Genomic DNA, 20,000 nt, shown 5'->3' on the forward strand with positions numbered 1-20,000 from the left:
GTATATACCTATTCTTCGATTGTTTCTTTATTCCACGCATTTCCTCCCCCTTCTCTCTTTCTTTCTCTCTCCCTCCTCTCTCTCTATCTCACTATATATATATATACAGAGTGAGAGAGAGAGAGATGTGTGTGTACGCATATAAGGGTGTATATGTAAATGCGTTTGAGTACGTATGCATGACTGTATGAATGTGTGGATATATAGCTGCACTTGTGCATATGCTTGTATGTTCCTATGTATACATATGTAGAGGTAGATCAATCCGAATACTAATTCGATGTTCGTGTACACTCTTCTACTGTATCTGTACATATGTATGCATCCGTGCGTGAGCGAGTGTATGTACGTGGGTATATCGAAGGAAAGATAGAGAGAGAGAGAAAGTAAAGAGGAAAGAAATGAGTGACATAAAGAAGAAATCGAAGAATAGATCAGATCAACCATAGTAGAGATAAACAATTATAAATGTCATCTAAAACCAAAAGATGTTGGAAACATTGAAGGCCAGCGCTTAGCTCTAGTTTCAAGACGGGAAACCAATCAAATCAATAGCCTTCAAGATAAGGCGCCAGTCTAACCCAGATAACATTCCAAAACGATCTGATACATAAATAGATAATTGAAATGAAGCAATATAAAATAAGTCATGCTCACAAACAACGAAATAGTGGTGGTGGGTTGTAATACTTGCCCCAATTGAAGGTATTATATCTTAAGTCCATTTCATCTCTTCACCTCACCTTGGTATAAGAGAACGAAACGCACCAATGTTATTTAGTTACTGACTTCAGTCGTACGGTGTGCTGAGAGTATTCTTATCGATGATCACATCGACCCTAGTAATTATTTTAAACTACTATTTATGATCATTGATTTCTATTTTTGGAACCATTCCGTTTCTTTACTGCTTTCGTTGGACAAAGAAACAATTCGTTGCCGTTTTCTACATTTAAATATAATCACAAATACAGACGTAAATACATATATATATACTTGCTATTACTTATTATATCAGAGTGGAGGCGCAATGGCCCAGTGGTTAGGACAGTGAACAGTGAACAATTTTCTCTCACAATTTCTTCCTGTTTCTGCTGAACCTGTATTTTAAAGGGCCAGCCTTGTCACACTCTGTGTCATGCTGAATCTCCCCGAGAACTACGTTAAAGGTACACGTGTCTGTTCCTTTGATCGGATCAACTGGAACCTCGTCGTCGTAACCGACGGAGTGCCACGATGCATCTGAGACATACATGCAAATAGTGTAAAATCTACTCATGTGCTGCGGCGTAGCTCATCCAATTCAATTTCCTGTTTTCGCTCAATAAACACTCACAACGCCTGGTCTGGAAATCGAAACCGCGATCCCACTACCGCGAGTCCGCTGCCCTAACCACTGGGCCATTGCACCTCCACCCTCAAACGTGTAATTTCGAGGAAACACCGACCTGTGGGAAAGTACCAACCAGGAGCCCATACATGTTCAGATTAGACGAAGGAAAAGGAGATGGATCGGACACACACTGCAGAAAGAATCCTTAAATGTGAACGACAAGCAGTTCAGTGGAACTCGCAGGGGAAAACGAAGCGAGGATGCCCGAAGCAGGCGTGGAAGCGGAACATTTTGGACGACCTCAGGACCACCGGCTTGACATGGGAAGCAGCGAAGAAACACACCAAAGCCAGCAATATATATATATATATATATATATATATATATATATATATATATATATATATATATATATGTTCTTAATCCTTTTTACCCCTTGTGGAGCATAGGGCCTCAACCGTTGTTTTCCACTCTTTGCTGGCTTTGGCGTGTTTCTTCGCTGCTTCCCATGTCAAGCCGGTGGTCCTGAGCTCGTCCAAAATGTGTATATATATATATATATATATATATATATATATATATATGCATGTGAATGTATGTGTATAGTATATGCATACACACACACATGTGTGTGTGCGTGTGTGTGCGAGCACGAGTATCTGAGTTAGAAGCACTGAGCATTAATGTATATAAGTATAAAATTGTTAGCTTTTGAAAACGGTTTGAGTTACATTCGAACAGTTCACTTGGAACCATTCCCTGCAGTTTGTGTTTAGCACGAAAAAATGCAGTGAATGTTTTCTTATGGGTTGGAATATATCTGAAGCTTATTTGAACGCATATCATGTACTGCATTGTCCTCAACAAACATTAATCAACCGAAGTTTATAATGGGAAACACCTGCAAACAGTAAAAGCATTCATCTCGTCTTTGGAACTATGTGTTTATGAGAAGAACCGCTTAAACATACGGACATCCTATTCTGCATGAAATACGCTTGAAGTTATGGCATCTGAGAAATACGTGTTCTTGATACGATATACTTGTCTGCAAGGCGGCGCGCTAGCAGAAACATTAGCACGCCGGGCGAAATGCTTAGCGATATTTCGTCTGCCGCTACGTTCTGAGTTCAAATTCCTCCGAGGTCGACTTTGCCTTTCATCCTTTCGGGGTCGATTAAATGAGTACCAGTTACGAACTGGGGTCGATGTAATCGACTTAATCCCTTTGTCCTTGTTTGTCCCCTCTGTGTCTAGCCCCTTGTGGGCAGTAAAGAAATAGGTATTTCGTCTGTCTTTACATTCTGAGTTCATATTCCGCCGAGGATGACATTACATTTCAGCCTTTTATGGGTCGATAAGCCAAGTACCAGCTGCGTACTAGCTTCGATCCAATCGACTGGCTCCCTCCCCCAAACTTGAGGGCCTTGTGTCTAGAGGAGAAAAGCATATAGTTGTCTGCAAATGGTGGTTTGGCTGGTTAGAAATAGCAGCAATGTGAAACATTAGGTATAATACAGGCTAGGTAATAATTGGAAACACTAGAAATAAAAGATAGCTGAAATCATAGGGTGCGATATTTGAGGCGTTGATTAGTGCTGGTGTGTGGCCTGACTAAAAACAATAACACATGTATAAAAGTATAATTATACGAGATGTCAGTTAAAAACAGGTTTGCTTTTTGTTTTACAAATTAGGTCCAGGCCTTGTATTTGTCGTGTACCCGGAAGGATTGTCACAAATTGTAGCAGCTCCAGTCTGGTCGGCACTGTTCTTCTTGATGATGCTTTGTCTGGGCTTCAGTACAATGGTAAGCAATATTCTTTCTAATTTTGACAAAATGCCAGAAATTTTGAAGGCTAGTTGATTAATCGATCTTGGTACGTGACGGGTTCTTTATTTTCTCGATCGCGAAAGGACGAAAAATAAGGTTGACCTTGGTGGGATTTGAGCTGAGAACGTAAAGAACCGAAAGAAATGCCGCTAAGCATTTAGTCATATGCGCTAACGATTCTAGCAGATCGTCGCCTTACAATGGCAAGTAATATCGGTTTCAAGTTTTGGCACAAGGCCAATATTTTCTGGGGAGAGGCTAAGTCGATTACATCGACGCCAGTGCTCAATTGCTACTTATTTCATCGACCCTGAAAGGATGAATGATAAATCCGACATTGGCGGCATTTGAACTCAGAACGTAAAGTCGGACGAAACGCCGCTAAGCATTTTATCTGGCGTGCTAACAATCCTGCCACCTCACCACCTCTTTAACGGCAGGTAATATTAAGAAAACGTGTCCATAATGAATTCTATTTTTTTGGCTTCAGTATTAGAAACATTCTTGTTCATATAGATATTGAAGGTGGTTGTCTTAATGGTTAGACTGTTTGGCTCATGATCATAAAAAGCTGAGCTCAATTCCTGGACCGGGAGACATATTGGGCCCTTGATTAAGGCACTTCATTTCACGACGCTCCACTCATGTCCAGTGAGTACCACCCGTCAGCTGCTAGTGTCTGTCATTCCAGGTGTCATGATCTAAATGCTCCCCTACCAGAGGGCTCTGTGTCTGCTGGTGATAAGAGGGCCTGATAAAACAATGAGCGAGGCATTGTACATGTCACCAATCCATAATAGATGACAGATGATGGTTGACTTCACTACATTCACCATGTATTGAGGGTCGTTATCTTCTCTCAGCTTTCGACTAGATATTCCCTTAAGGATTTCAGCACTTTCGAACATTATTGACCGTCCAGCACAGCTGAACATCATTGAAGCCACCAGGAAATGCCCGTAGTATTTTCGGCTCACAGCTTGGCAAGATTATCTTTCAGTGGCTTTGATGCAGCCAACCGATTAAATCAGGAGCAGTTACAGCCGCGGATATTTATATTACAGTATAAGAAAGAAACAGAGATAAAGAGAGAGAGAGAGAGAGAGCGGTAGAAAGGGAGAAGAAAACAGTAGGCGTAAATATCTGACAATGAATGATGTAGCGTTCATGAATTTCTCAAGCGTATGCCACTGCTGGGCCTAACTCAGATCAGTACTGATCGAACAGACATTTTCAGTCAATTTTTCTGCTGACGTTCCATTTTTTTCTCTCTTTTAATTTATATATTATATTTATATTTTATCTTTTCACAATTATAATTTGTTTATTCATCACAAAGTAAATTTGGAGTCGCAAATGGCTGAATCAATAGAATGATGGACATCAGTAGTGGCAGCAGCAGTTACATAGCTGAAAGTAGATAAAGAAATAGTTATTATAACGTTTACCACCGTCTACTCCCAGAATCACTACAACTACTACTACTACTACTACTACTACTACTACTACTACTACTACTACTACTACTACTACTACTACTACTACTACCCGAAAACATATCCGGACTATTACCTCCACCTCCACCATTACCACCACCACCACCACCACCACCACCAGCACCAACAACAACAACAACAACAACAACAATAACAACACCGCTACCAACAGAAAGAGCAACGCCACCACAATCTCTAACACCACTATCATCATCATCATCATCATCATCATCATCATCATTTTTATCATCATCATCATCATCAACGTCTTTATCGTCCTCGTTATCTTCATCCTCCTACTCCATCATCATCTACCCTTTCTCCACCTTCACCCTTCTGTCCCCCTCCTACTCCTCATCATCATCACCACTGTTTCCCTCTTTTTCTTCTTCTCCTCTTTCTCCTCACCAACATCCTTCTCTTCTTCTCCCCTTCTTTCTCTTTCTCCTTTTTATGATCATCATCATCATCATCGTCATCATCATCATCATCATCGTCAATATCAATTCCTCATCATCAACATCACTTCATCATCATCATCATTTTCATCATCGTCGTCGTCGTCGTCTTCATCCTCCTCCTTCTCCTTCTCCACCATCTCTTCCTACTCCTCAACAACAACAATATTATTCCTATCACTACTGTATATTTATTCACAATATTTAGCATATTCATCATATCCATCATCAGCAGCAGCAACAACATCACCATCATCATCATCATCAACATCATCGCCATGGCTACGTAGTATCACCACTATTTATTACCACTGGCATATATTCACTTCATTCGCATCACATCCAACACTATCGCTTTCATCTTTTTTTAACCAAAAGCCATCATCATAATTTTTACACCATATCCTACAAGCATCATCATCATCATCATCATCATCATCATCATCACAATTCATGATTATCATCATCATTGTGATCACCATCATTATCATCACCATCAAAATCATCATCTTCATCATCGTCATCATCGCGTGTACGTAATATAGTTCTGACCTTCATGTAGGTTTTTTTTCTTCATTTGTTTCCCCCCACCCCCCCAATGTCAAGAGTTCAAAAAAGGTCATCCTGTTGCCAAAAACACCGACACCGAGTTGGATCACAATCAAGATCAATGCAGTAATGTAGCGTTGCTTTTGATGATTAATTTTTATGCATTCTAACAAATAGATACACGAACACATATATATATATATACACACATAAACACATCTAATTACATATACAAACGCACATTCACGCGCACACACACACACACACACATAAGCACGTATTCGGTTTGCTATATATCCATACTCGCCGAATCAAACATATTTCGATAGTTGTAAAAGATACATCAATACCCAGAACATTGTTTGCGTATATTAAGTGTGCAGTGCGTATGTATGTTTGTGTTATATTATATATGTATCTATTTAGTATATATATATATATATATATATTATATATATATATATATTATAATATATTATATATATATATATATATATATTACATATATATATATATAGGGAGAGTTACGAAAAAAACAAAAGACGAAGACAGGTGGTGAACAAAACAAACAGATGTATTAGTATAACGCTCAGAATAGAAAAAAAGTCTTTTACGTTTCGAGCCTATGCTCTTCTACAGAAAGCGACACAGAAAAAAACAAGGAGAGAAACGAGAAGACAAAAAATGTGTGTAGTGGCTAATATATATATATATACATATAATTATATATATACACCACACACACACACACAGAAACACATACACACACACACACACACACACACACACACACACACACCACACATATATATATATATATATATATACAATTAACAGAATGAAATAAAAATCCAAGGCTGTGAAAGATTTTAGAACATTTATAAAGAGGTCTTACAGCTGTTTCCGAGATATTTTATATAGCCCTTCATCGGAGACGGTGTGAGAAGATGGTTAAGCAACAGTTATTCTAGAGAAGATATGAAATAGAGAGCGAAGTGGAGGAATGAAAACATACGTGTGATATATCTAGGGATATTGTATCGGCAGTTCAATTATTTAGGCAGAATGGTATATACATAAGTTTCCTATACCTTGCGTGTAAGTTCCAATAGTATTTAAAATTGGTCATTCCAAGCATAGAGTTTGTAGACGATATCATTGAATCGAGGAATTTTTTTTTTTTTTTTTGAAGTGACATAAAAGTTGGGAATGTGTTTGTAATGTTAAATCAAAAACAGGAAGAGAGGAAAAAAAGAAAATCGGGATGAGAGATTAATTGAGAAATGAAGAGAGGAAAAGTGCACTGGCTAGTGGTCAGTCAGGATAAAAGGATAGAAGGAATGGGGAGGTCAGGGTGATAGAGAGAGAAAGGTATGAGGGTGTGAAAAGATGAGAGGGTCTCCCCGCTTTTCTTTTTGCTTTCCTCTCTTCCTGTTTTTGATTTGACATTAAAAATCAAAAAAGAGACCGATAGAATAAGTACTAGGCTTCGCATCCTCTCCTCCGCTACGCGTATAGTATATACATGCGCGCATGTATGTATACACACACACACACTCACGCATCTATATTTATTTATTTATGTATATATATATATATATATATATTCCGCCCACCAAATCCACTCACAAGGCTACGGTCGATCAGAGGCTATAGTAGAATATACTTTCCCAATGTGTCACGCAGTGGAACTGAACCCACTATCTTGTGGTTGGGAAGCAAACTTCCTACCACACAGCCAATCCTGCGCCTATATATTATATATATATATATATATATATGTATATATATATGTATATAATATATATATATATATATAATATATATATATATATATATATATATATATATATAATATATATATATATATATATACAACAAAATATTAAGGAATGACCCTGAGAAGGTCGTTCGACTCACTTGAAAAGAGCAGCTAAAACTCAAAACCGCAAAAAATAGTAGTAATTCTGAAACTAGAGGAAAATAAAAAACATTTATCCCCTTCAAACTTTGTACCCTGCAAGGTTTCAACATCTTCACGCAATCAAATTTAATTAAATTAAATTAAATCCGTTACGCATGGCTTGTCTCGTCAGCAAAGTCACCAAAATAGGAGGCAGATATATATACACGAGGCTACACCATCTAAGCCTCGGGTCTATATATCGTAAATTTTCGAATTCACCGTAATCGCGCCATCTACTCCGCAGCAAATATAAGCTGCTGATACAAATTTCAGAATTAGTCAAAAATTCATTAATCAATCAATATAAGGGTAACAAAAAATTCAAGAAAAATTTTCTGCCACCAGCGGTCAAGTGAGAAAATAGAAATAGTCACAGACTATATGATACATTCAACAAAATATTAAGGAATGACCCTGAGAAGGTCATTCGGTTCACTTGAAAAGAGCAGCTAAAACTCAAAACCGCAAAAAATAGTAGTAATTCTGAAACTAGAGGAAAATAAAAAACATTTATCCCCTTCAAACTTTGTACCCTGCAAGGTTTCAACATCTTCCCGCAATCAAATTTAATTAAATTAAATTAAATCCGTTTACGCTTGGCTTGTCTCGTCAGCAAAGTCACCAAAATATTTTCAGAGGGATGGCTGTTCCGGTCCAGATCCTCCTAAAATTGCGAAGCAATGCAATCACAAACATCAAGAAGTATTCCGTTCGTTATTTGTCTGCCCTCAATTCGTCGACTGTTACCAGTTTCGTACGGAAAATTTTCTTTCAAATATCCACATGAAAGAAGTCTTGTGCTGTGAAACACTACTGAAACACTCTCTTCATCCCATCTGTTCCGCAAATTCTCAGCAAAACAGTTCTTTAAATTACTAGAGTAGTGTTGAGTACCCTTCTACGGTTTGCTGGAGATAAAACTCGACATTTTCAAACTCCTCTTGAATGTATGACACGAAAGAGTGCCACAGAGGATTGATATAAATGGGATCAGGCCACAGTACTGTCTAAAAAGAAGAGACCAATTGATACGTTTGACGATAAGGAGCATCATATTGTCATTCTTGATCAATTAACATGATATTCATTCCTAATATTCGGGTTTTTAGGCCAGGTATATGCACAGTTGAGCCATTTAATTCAAGCGTAGCGACATCATTCCAAACGATCTATGTTGTAAAGCGTACATCTTCACATTTTGTCAGGTACCACACGCAAAAAATATTTAATCGGTTCGGATAATTTTCATTGAAAACAATGACTACTTTTGGTAAGGAATATTCTCAATGACAAATCTTCAAAATGCGATGTACGTTTGATTTTGAAATTCTTGAATAATGAGGATTTCAGCTTAGACGTATTTTAGTATTTTTCTCTTGTAATTTTAGTCTGTTACACTAATATTCCTTAGGGACACAAGATAAATGTACTTTCTCAAGTTCATCTTTCATCAGAGCAAATATGTTTACATTAACAGCTTTTATTACCTTCATTATGTTCTGCCCTACCAACGTCTGTCAAAACATTCACATCATTTCCTTCACCTTCATCATCCTCAGTAATATCGGAACCTGATCCACTAGTTTCCTGACTTATTTCTTGTTTTTTCTCTTCTGTCTCAATCATAGATAACAATCTATTGATCTTAATCTCCCGTGCTCTTCCTATAAGTTTTTACTCATTATGAAATGCCTCATCTCGTTCCTGATGGTAAGCATTTTCTCCTGTAATTTCTTTTCGTTGGATCACTTTTCAGATAACGTCATTTCAAGCCTATTAATTTCTTTCATCCATTAATGGTTCGAGAATTTCCCGTGATGACAACCTGAAAACCCTTGTCCATTTCCCTGTCGGGCACGGCACCTTCGTCTTGAATTTCGGTTTAGTGTACGCTGTTGTTTCTATCTTCCATATTCGTCATTTTTCACTCTATTGAGGACTGATTTGTTTAAGGTTTTCCTTCCCTACTATTTTTATCCTGAAGACCCCCTTCTTTGGAAGACCCCTCCCTGTCTATGAAACGATCAGTTATCCCCTGCCGGGCGGTAACCTGGTATTTCGAAATTACGATGTTAGTAGTTAGTACTGACATCAGCATGGAGTTTGGGTGGGGTGTGAATAAATGTGGTATCTCGCTAATGAAAATAGAAAGGTATGAAAAAAGAGAATAAATAACCTGCGCACAGACGAGGAAATTAAAGAGATTGACAAGGATTAATGGTACAAGTATCTTGGTAAACTTGAAGACTTGAAATCGAAATTGAACTTTGTAAATATTATCTCCATTACCAATTCTAAGGCCGTAATGGAGTTGGTATAGTCAAATAGACGAAAGATGACTTAAAGATCTTGGAGAATAAGACCAGAAAATTATTAACGATATATAAGATATTTCATCTCCAAGATGTTGATCAGCTATTCTTGAAGAGGAGTAAAGGACGATGAGGGATAATAGGTGTTCAGGATTGTGTGAATATGGAGGTTGCCAATCTCAGACGGTATATCCGTGAAAGCAATGAAAAGTTGATCAAGTTGGTAAAATCGGATAATTATGTTTGATGATGAGAAGAAAGACGTACAACACTTGCATGGCAAATTATTTGTAGCTAGAAACCAGATTCGTGGAGATAAAATCTGCAACTGACTGCAGAAAAGTAGCCTTAAGAGAGAGACTGAATCATGACTACACAGGAGCAAACAGTGCGAATGACAAACTTCTGAAAAGTCATAGACAAAGTAAGTATTTGACCGGAAGTGATAGATGTGCAGTGAAAGAGAAGAAATGATTGCACACATAGTTTGAGAATGCCCTAAACTATAACAGGAAAAATATAAGGACTGGAGATATTAGATGATAGCGAACTCCCTTCGTTCGAAAGGTGGTATGTCCACAAGGTAGAAAAGAGATTCGAAAAAGAAAATGCAAAGATCTTGTGAACTGCAGACAGCAATCGGTTTTGACAGAATTCTTATCTAAAAAAAAAATATCTGAGCACGTTTTTATGAATGAAAAATTTTGAACGACTCACCGTTACCTATAACTATCAACGTATTTATATGTTTTTAGATTTATTTCCTGGATTGTTATATATTTGTATATTGCTCTTCATCTGACTAGTTTTCAGGATCAGAGATGATATTTACAGCTTTAATCGATGACTATGCTGACCACCTACGTAAGAAGAAAGCCAGTACCCTCTTCCGTCTTTTCATGTGCACTATATTCTTCCTGATCGGGCTCTGTATGTTGACAAACGTAAGTAATATCAAGCAATTAATCCTATTTTCATTGAATGTATATGAATGCATATATTCACGTATGCATGCATATGCGAAGTATGTTTAGATGTAGGAGTGGCTGTGTGGTAAGTAATGTTTTCGGGAAGCAGCTTGCTTCCTAACCACATGGTTCCGGGTTCAGTCCCACTGCGTGGAAATTTGGGCTAGTGTCTTTTACTATAGCCTTGGGCTGACCAAAGTCTAGTGACAGAACTGAAAGAAGAAACTGAAAGAAGCCCGTCGTATATATATATATATATGTGCGTGTGTGCGTGTACATGTTTGTCTTTGTGTCTATGTTTGTCCCCCATCACCGCTTGACAACCAGTATTGATGTATTTACGTCCCCGTAACTTGGCGGTTTGGCAAAGAGGCCAACAGAATAAGTACTAGGCTTTAAAAATCCTGGGGTCAATTTGTTTGGCTAAAACCCTTCAATGCGGTACTCCAGCATGGCCACTGAAATAAGTAAAAAAAGACTAGATGAAAGATACATATCATCACTTTAAATCTTTCTCTCCCTCTCTCTTTATTTGCAAACATCGGTGAAGGGTGGTGAAAGGTGGTGAATGATATGATGTTTCTCGGTGAGACTCTATCTGCAGTAATTTCACCAGATCTCCTGTAGATATTGGCGGCTTCTCAGTTGTCTTTCTCAGCATGTTATATAATGCATTTCTCTACTTATTTGCATTTTAAGTGAGGTTTTTCTATATATCGACAAATATACGCTTATTACGACTAACTTCGAGCTCTACGTGTTTCTAATATTTTCGTTCGTAAATCATACTGCCACTAAATTGACTTTAACACTGATGCAACCCATCTTTATGGTATTTTTATTGAAAATGCATTGGAATTTATGAGCGTTCCGGAAATGTTGTCTGATTAGGAAAGGGAATATTGTGTAACTATAGTTTATGCAGTAATGTTCTTGATTGCATTTTACCCTATCCAATTTCTCCGCTTAATGTTATATTGAGTATGCAAAAGGATGTTGGAATTTGATGCCTTCAATATATCAGCCAAGTGATTGAGCGAAAGAAGCCGAACGTAAACCACAAGTGTTAACAACTTTGGAAATATGTCAAATTGACCAATGCTTACGATGGTTAAGACATGGTAAGAATTAACTTAATCTGTGTTAATTCCTTAGAGAACGCAGTGCCCACTATTTTGCGAATACTATCGGGCTACTAGAACTAAAGAAAGTTATTTCGGATATGAAATATTAGCCGAGTTATTGTTAACGTATTTATTGTAGGCAGCGTTAAAATAATAACTAGAAATGAATTTGCGCCAGGAGAAAAAAAGTCATCAGTCAAAGATGAATATTTTTCTTTTCTCGACAATGTCTCCGTCTCATTTTGTGTTTCTCGGAAATGCACTGAATTCATATTCTGTAGGGGAATCCCAAGTTCATATATAAAATATGTTTAATTGCTTCCACAGAAAAAATATAATTGGTTACAAATTAAATTCTTCGAAGACGCCAACCAATGTTCCATACACCGGATACCTTAACGTTAATTAGCTATTGTTTTTGAAGATGTCGTCTCTAAACGACTTAATTTTCAAATGATTATATTTCTTAAACTAATTAAGTATTGTCTAATTTATCAGGGTGTTGGCAATACGGGTGCAGAATATGCATCCTTTAAAAATTTAGACTAAATGTTAAATTTTCTGAAGACTTTCAGCCAAAGAATAGCATACGAGGGTAGGCATTATTTATATCCATATAAGGCGGCGAGCTGGCAGAAATGTTAGCACGCCGGGCGAAATGCGTAGCCGTATTTCGTCTGCCGTTACGTTCTGAGTTCAAATTCCGCCGAGGTCGACTTTGCCTGTCATCCTTTCGGGGTCGATAAATTAAGTACCAGTTACGCACTGGGGTCGATATAAACGACTTCATCCGCTTGTCTGTCCTTGTTTGTCCCCTCTGTGTTTAGCCCCTTGTGGGTAGTAAAGAAATAAGTATTTCGTCTGTCTTTACGTTCTGAGTTCAAATTCCGCCGAGGTCGACTTTGCCTTTCATCCTTTCGGGGTCGATAAATCTAGTGCCAGTTGCATTCTGGGGTCGATCCAAAAATTTCGGGCCTTGTACCTAGAGTAGAAAAGATTATTTATATCCATATCCATACACATACCTAAACACATAAATATATCTATGTGTGTATATGTGCATAAACGCATGCACATATACATATACATGCACGTATATATACGTGCACACACACACGCAAATACATATGTATATCTATAACATACGCATTCACAGTAAACCTTCGCCATATCGCGGTTCACCTATCGCGTTTTTTTAAAACTTACGTCGATTCCTGACTGATATTGTTTTTCATTTATAATAAGATAAATATATGCAAATTATGAAAATAATTAAAGTAAAATATACAGTACTGTTTCTACTTCACGGATTTTTACCTATCGCGGGATTTTGGAACGTACCCGCGATAGTCGAGTGGTTCCTGTATATGTACGAGTCTCTGTGTGTCTATGGGTGTGGTGTGTGTGTGTGTCCGTGTGTGTGTGTGTGTATATATATATATATATATATATAATCAATAATAATAATAAAGGGTAAAATTAATGAATTTATAATTAATAATCTTACCAAGTAGTTAGGTATGTTAAAAGAAACATTATCGGTAAACTTACACAAAAATTATTATAATCATAATAATAATAATGATGATGATGATGATGATGATGATGATGATAATAATAATAATATATATATATAATATATATATATATATATATATATATATATATATTGTTATATTTCGGAATGGTCATATTGCCAGTTTAGCCAATAAAAACACACGCACTATATATTTGGTGTTATTTTGCTTCAGTGATATTTATTTTTTACATTAATCTTAATCTTATTTCGGCCAAAGTTCTTTCGTCACACTCCTGTGAGCGCATCAGTGGTCCTTTGTTTTCTTCTCACTTACTTGTGTCTCTCCTTACTAACCGTCAGCCATTTTGTATTTCTATTGTATGTCTTCATTTGCGCATGCTTATATCTCTATGTGCGTCTATGTTTATTTAGTGTGTGTGGGGGGATGCCTGTAATATTTGTATCTTCTGGTTATATACATTCTTGTAATTTGTATTTTGTTTTTGTTGTTGCTTTTGTTCTAATTTTGTTCATGTGTTTACATCCACCCATTATTATCATTACATATGCTTGTATGTATGTATAACAACAATATTAGTAATAATAATAATAAATCTAATCGAAAAAAAAAATATATATATACATATACATATATATATATACATACATATACATATACATATACATACATATATACACACATACATACACATATAGATATTCATTTCTATTTCTTTAATTACCTGTGTATTTATTATGTTTGCAGGATCCACTATTGTCATATGTTGTGGTGTGCGCTATTGCTCCATTCTAGTTTTCTATTCAGGCTAGGTTTATTTTCTATTATATGTGTAGCTTCTGTAATTTGTCTAATTGTTGCATCTGTTCTATGTGTGGACAATATCTTAATCTCTATGTTATTGATTGATCCCCGTGTTCTTGTTCGGCGTGTTGGTACAGAATCGATGAGCTTTTACCTTCCTTGAGTTGTCTCCAATGTTCATTCACCCGCTCACCAATGCTTCTTGCAGTTTCCCCTACGTATGTTACTGTCTTGTTACTGCATCGTCCCTCTATACATCTTATACTATAGACCACATTTCTGGCTTTACAGTTCGTTTGTGGGCTAAATCTACATACAGTGCAATAGTTATCCGTACAGAGAGTTCTACACACACAACATATATGGACAAACTCACTATGCATACACTTGGATATGCAATATAACTATTTACTTATTTATTCCTTGTGCAGGGTGGTCACTATATGCTGAATCTTTTTGATACCTACCTGGGTGGATTTCCTTTACTTGTAATCGGTGTGGTCGAAGGATTTGTTATCAGTTGGGTATATGGTAAGTACTGTCTTATTCCTTCCCTCATTCTCTCTTCCTCCTATCCTCCTCTTCCTCCTATCCCCCTCTTCCTCCTGGTCTTTCTTCTTCTTTGTCGTCATATTCTTCTACCCCATCATCTCACTACTACTACTACAACTACTACTACTACTATGACTACTACTACTACTATGACTACTACTACCACCACCACTACTACCACTACTACCACTACCAGCACTACCACCACCATCACTACTACTACTACTACTACTACTACTACTACTACTACTACTACTACTACCACTGCTGCTTCTGCTGCTGCTGCTATCAACTCTACTTTTACTACAACCACAGTTAGCGAAAATTTTAATTAACATTAAAGCCTTAAACGAGTTGTTCAGTTATGGATCAGCCCTGACTAGTAAATCTGTGTTAAAACTATTCCTGACAGTCCGTCCTCAGAATGATATCCAACGTGCATCATTTTTTTCACAGGACGCTAAAGTTTAAATTGAGGGAAATTTGGTTGCTATATCTGGCAGGTCGATAACCGCAGAGAATTAATCGGAGCTGATTTATCTGCTCTTTATAGACACACTGATTGTTGTGGTGGCGATGCATGATCAGACACCAAACAGCAACAGCAACGGCATTTCACAGATATGCAGGCGAAACGTGGTTCGGTGCTGCCACAACCGGATGCCGCCATCGATACAGCCATTCGTCAGACGGTTATTCGGTGAGCTGGCAGAATCGTTAGCACGTCGGGCGAAATGCTTAGCGGTATTTCGGCTGCCGTTACGTTGTGAGTTCAAATTCCGCCGAGGTCGACTTTGCTTTTCATCCTTTCGGGGTCGATGAATTAAGTACCAGTTAAGCACTGGGGTCGATATAATCGACTTAATACCTATGACTGTCCATGTTTGTCCCATCTATGTTTAGCCCCTTGTGGGTAATAAAGAGATAGGTTATTCGTCGAACGTTCCAGCCAACGCCAATTCAACATACCCGTCTAAAGGAAGACTTCACGAAGAAGCCGGATGAAAGAACAGAAGCAGCCCTCTCAAAGGCAGACGTCACAGACATGATACGCTTCCGTAGTGGTCATCATTCAGCACTCAGGCGGTGGTAAAAGATGGCAGGACTCAGCGACACAGATCAATACAGACTCTTTAACGAGGAGGTGGAATCTGCAGAACATCTCTGGCTGAGATATCGGGCCCTGATGGTGGAACGCTATATCCACCAACAAGGGGCTACAATGGATGAGATGATTCGTCTCCCTTCTGCGGCTCTGGCGCTTCTGAGACTTATCCTCGGGCGCTTGAGGTGAACAACAGCAACAACGACAACAACAGTAACAAACACTAGAGTGCTTGTAATAACCTTGTAACCAACCACCATACCATCCCTCAAAAAAGCATTGAGCAATGTGGTTAATGTCAGAAAAAAAGATGAGGATGTTCACAGCTGGAACCTCAAAGATTATGTATCTGATCAACAAGGTTTGACGTCGTGTTACTAAGAACCGGCATGAACAGACTGAATGGTTACTATACTCATTAAGTGCAGGTATAGTTAGTTTTGGCAAAGCCCACTTTGTTACAAGCATTCACCTCCTCTCTCTATTGTTAAGGAATTCCATCTTCTCTCCCACCAAGTGCCTCTGGTCATAGCCGCTGCGCTATCTCTTCTGGATAAATAAATGAATAAATAAATTTATTAATCCAGTTTAGATCGAATATGTTTTTTATCGATTACAACATTTCTATTTTCAGGAATTACATAAAAAATCGGATAAATCTCTTTGGCAGCTTTGTTGGTTTGGGAAAATTGGTAAGAGGGTAAAAAAAAATCAAATAGGTCAATAAATGTATACTCTTTTACTTGTTTCAGTCATTTGACTGTGGCCATGCTGGAGCCCTGCCTTTAGTCGAGCAAATCGACCCCAAGACTTATTCTTTGTAAGCCTAGTACTTATTCTATCGGACTCTTTCGCCGAACCGCTAAGTTACTGGGGACGTAAATACACTAGCATCGGTTGCCAAGCGATGTTGGGGCGGGGACAAGCACAGACACATGAACATATACACATTCACATACATACATACATACATACATACATACATACATACATACATACATACATACATACATATATGTATATATACACGATAGGCTTCTTTCGGTTTCCGTCTACCAAATCCACTCACAAGGATTTGGTCAGCCCGAGGCTATAGCAGAAGACACTTGCTCAAGGTGCCACGCAGTGGGACTGAACCCGGAACCATGTGGTTCGTAAACAAGCTACTTACCACACGGCCACTCCTATAAAGAAAAACATCCTTTGCGTGCAAGGTGGTCAAATGGTCAAAGACGTATATGAAAAAATAAATCTCTGGAAATATAAAATATTACAAATGTTATAAATACTGTAGGTCTATAAAAAAAAGTGTATAAATGAGTTTGGATCAGCAGAAGATTTGTTTTTAATGATTTTTTCATGTTTGACATCGATAAGCCTCAACAGCAATTAAAAATATGTAATAAATCACTTTATGTCGGTGCATAAATTACTAACCTTCACTTGGTGGTGTCATAGTATAGACATGTGGATGGAAAATACTTCTTTGGCTAATTACTGCACAGAATAGGTTTTCCTTATCAGGTCTAATCTGGGATCACACCTGATTATCTTTGACATGTATTATACTAGGTGTGAACATGATAAAGATACCATATACCAATAAGGTACAAAATACAATAAACTACCACTACTAATACTAATACTAATACTAACACTACCACTACTGCTGTTGCTGCTACTACTACTACTACTACTCCTACTACTACTACTACTACCACAACCACTACTACTACTACCACCAATAATACTACTGCTACTACCACCACCTCCACTACTACTACTACCACCACCACCACCACCACCACCACCACCACCACCACCACCACCACCACCACCACTACTACTACAACTACTACTACTACTACCACCACCACCACCACCACCACTACTACTACAACAACAACAACTACTACTACTACTACTACTACTACTATCACACCAGCGTATTATCGACAGCATTTTACTGTCATATTTTTTCAGGTATCAAAAGATTTTCAGAAGACATAGAAATGATGCTGGGAAGGAAACCATTTATGGTATTTAAAATCTGTTGGAGTTTCATCGGACCGTGTTCAATCCTGGTAAGCATTGCAAATATATTTTAGTGTTCAGAGGAACATTGTAGCCTGTTTTAGTCGTAGAAAACAACTATCTGAATTCCAGAAAAGAAACAGAAACTTTCGCCAGGTGCATCCACAAAGAGAAATTTCTTCTCTCCAAATAGAAAGCACCACTTATGCTAGAGTAAGAACATTATGAAAAGCAATACCAACCGAACGAGCACTAGTTAATTTACTTCTAAATCTAAATCTCTCACAGAGCCAATACATGATGCATATATGTGCACCGACTCGATTATATTACAGCGCAACATACTTCAGAATTTTAGCATCCAGTCACAATATATTCACCGACAAAAGATTTAGATATTCGAGTAACTATTTAAGAATATCCTGAAACTCAGTAATTGCTGTCTATTTAAAGAGCGCAGCATTAACTTTAAAACCCTCAAACTGTACCTTCCGAATATCATTTTCTAGCTCAGAATTATGAAAGCGGAGAATAAACCACCCACATAGTCGTACAAGTGAAAACAATGACTCCTTCGAAAATTCTGTTTCGCCAACGCTCCACCTGATGTGCCTATACTCTCTTTTTTTCTTTATGGCTCTTTTACTCTTCAAATCTGCCTTTTGTGTTTTATTTTATGCAATCCGCTGGCAATGATGTCCTTCTTTTCTTTATGGCTCTTTTACTCTTCAAATTCTGCCTTTTGTATTTTTTTTATTTTATGCAATCCGCTGGCAACGATGTCCTTCTTTTCATTATTAATTAGTATTTTTTCTACTCTTGCTTTTACCTATTTCCGACAAGTCGAAAAATACCTCATCTCTGATTAGAATAAACTCTTTTTTTTAAAAGCTGTGTAATCCCTGAAAAAGTGGAGGCGCAATGGCCCAGTGGTTAGGACAGCGGACTCGCGGTCATAGGATCGCAGTTTCGATTCCCAGACCGGGTGTTGTGAGTGTTTATTGAGCGAAAACACCTAAAAGCTCCACGAGGCTCCGGCAGGGGATGGTGGTGATCCATGCTGTACTATTCTGTACTATTTCACCACAACTTTCTCTCACACTTACTTCCTGTTTCTGTTGTACATGTATTTCAAGGGGCCGGCCTTGTCACTCTCTGTGTCACACTGAATATCCCCAAGAACTACGTTAAGGGTGCACGTGTCTGTGGAGTGCTCAGCCACTTACACGTTATTTTCACGAGCAGGCTATTCAGTTGATTCGGATCAACAGGAACCCTCATCGTTGTAACTGACGGAAAGCTTCCTCCCTAATCACTGAAAATTAACACTTTCCTTCTCAAAATCTCGTGCTATTGATGACCATCGTGAAGTATAACCGAAGACAGCTTGAAAATAACGATGACAACTAGTTAAATACTGAGACATACATTTTCTGCATACATGAAAGTTTATTTGTCTCAAAAGTCCCGTCTTAATTATATGATACGTATATAAGATATTCAAATGTCTGAATTAAGATTTAATTTGCTGAAACTATTAACAAAACTCTATGAATATATGTGTGTGTGTGTTGGGAGGATGTCTGTATGTATGTATCTTCGTAGTCATAAAGCGAGACAGATGAGTGACAACCTGGCCACTGGTGGTGGTGTAACACACGATACTAATCATATCTGTCGGGCATGTGGAAGAGAGTGTAATTCGGCAGGAGGACTTAAACGACATGCAAAGGTACATGAAGCCCAGGTACAACTACAGCCGGCTATTACCGATAAAGGTTTTAGTTGCCAATTCTGTACAAGACATTGTAGATCTTTAGTTGGGCTAAAGACTGGCATTCGATCACAGCACCAGTAACAGTTAAGCTTCGTGCAATGGCCATACTCGATAACGAGGGGGCAGCCATAATGCGTACACATACATACA

The 20,000-nt window shown here is 37.9% G+C and overlaps 1 protein-coding gene across 1 annotated transcript in view; it reads left to right on the forward strand.

Moving 5' to 3' along the window:
• The window catches only part of LOC115215846 (sodium- and chloride-dependent glycine transporter 1-like), a 167,112-nt gene that overhangs the window by 127,991 nt on the left and 19,121 nt on the right, over nt 1–20,000 (forward strand). The window contains exons 10-13 of the mRNA XM_029785184.2: nt 3,031–3,143; nt 10,755–10,892; nt 14,814–14,913; nt 18,023–18,123. Coding sequence (XP_029641044.1) covers nt 3,031–3,143; nt 10,755–10,892; nt 14,814–14,913; nt 18,023–18,123 — 452 coding nt within the window. The remainder of the gene's footprint in view (nt 1–3,030; nt 3,144–10,754; nt 10,893–14,813; nt 14,914–18,022; nt 18,124–20,000) is intronic.

Source organism: Octopus sinensis, linkage group LG9 (genome assembly GCF_006345805.1).
Source record: "Octopus sinensis linkage group LG9, ASM634580v1, whole genome shotgun sequence".
NCBI classification, from domain to species: Eukaryota; Metazoa; Mollusca; class Cephalopoda; order Octopoda; family Octopodidae; genus Octopus; species Octopus sinensis.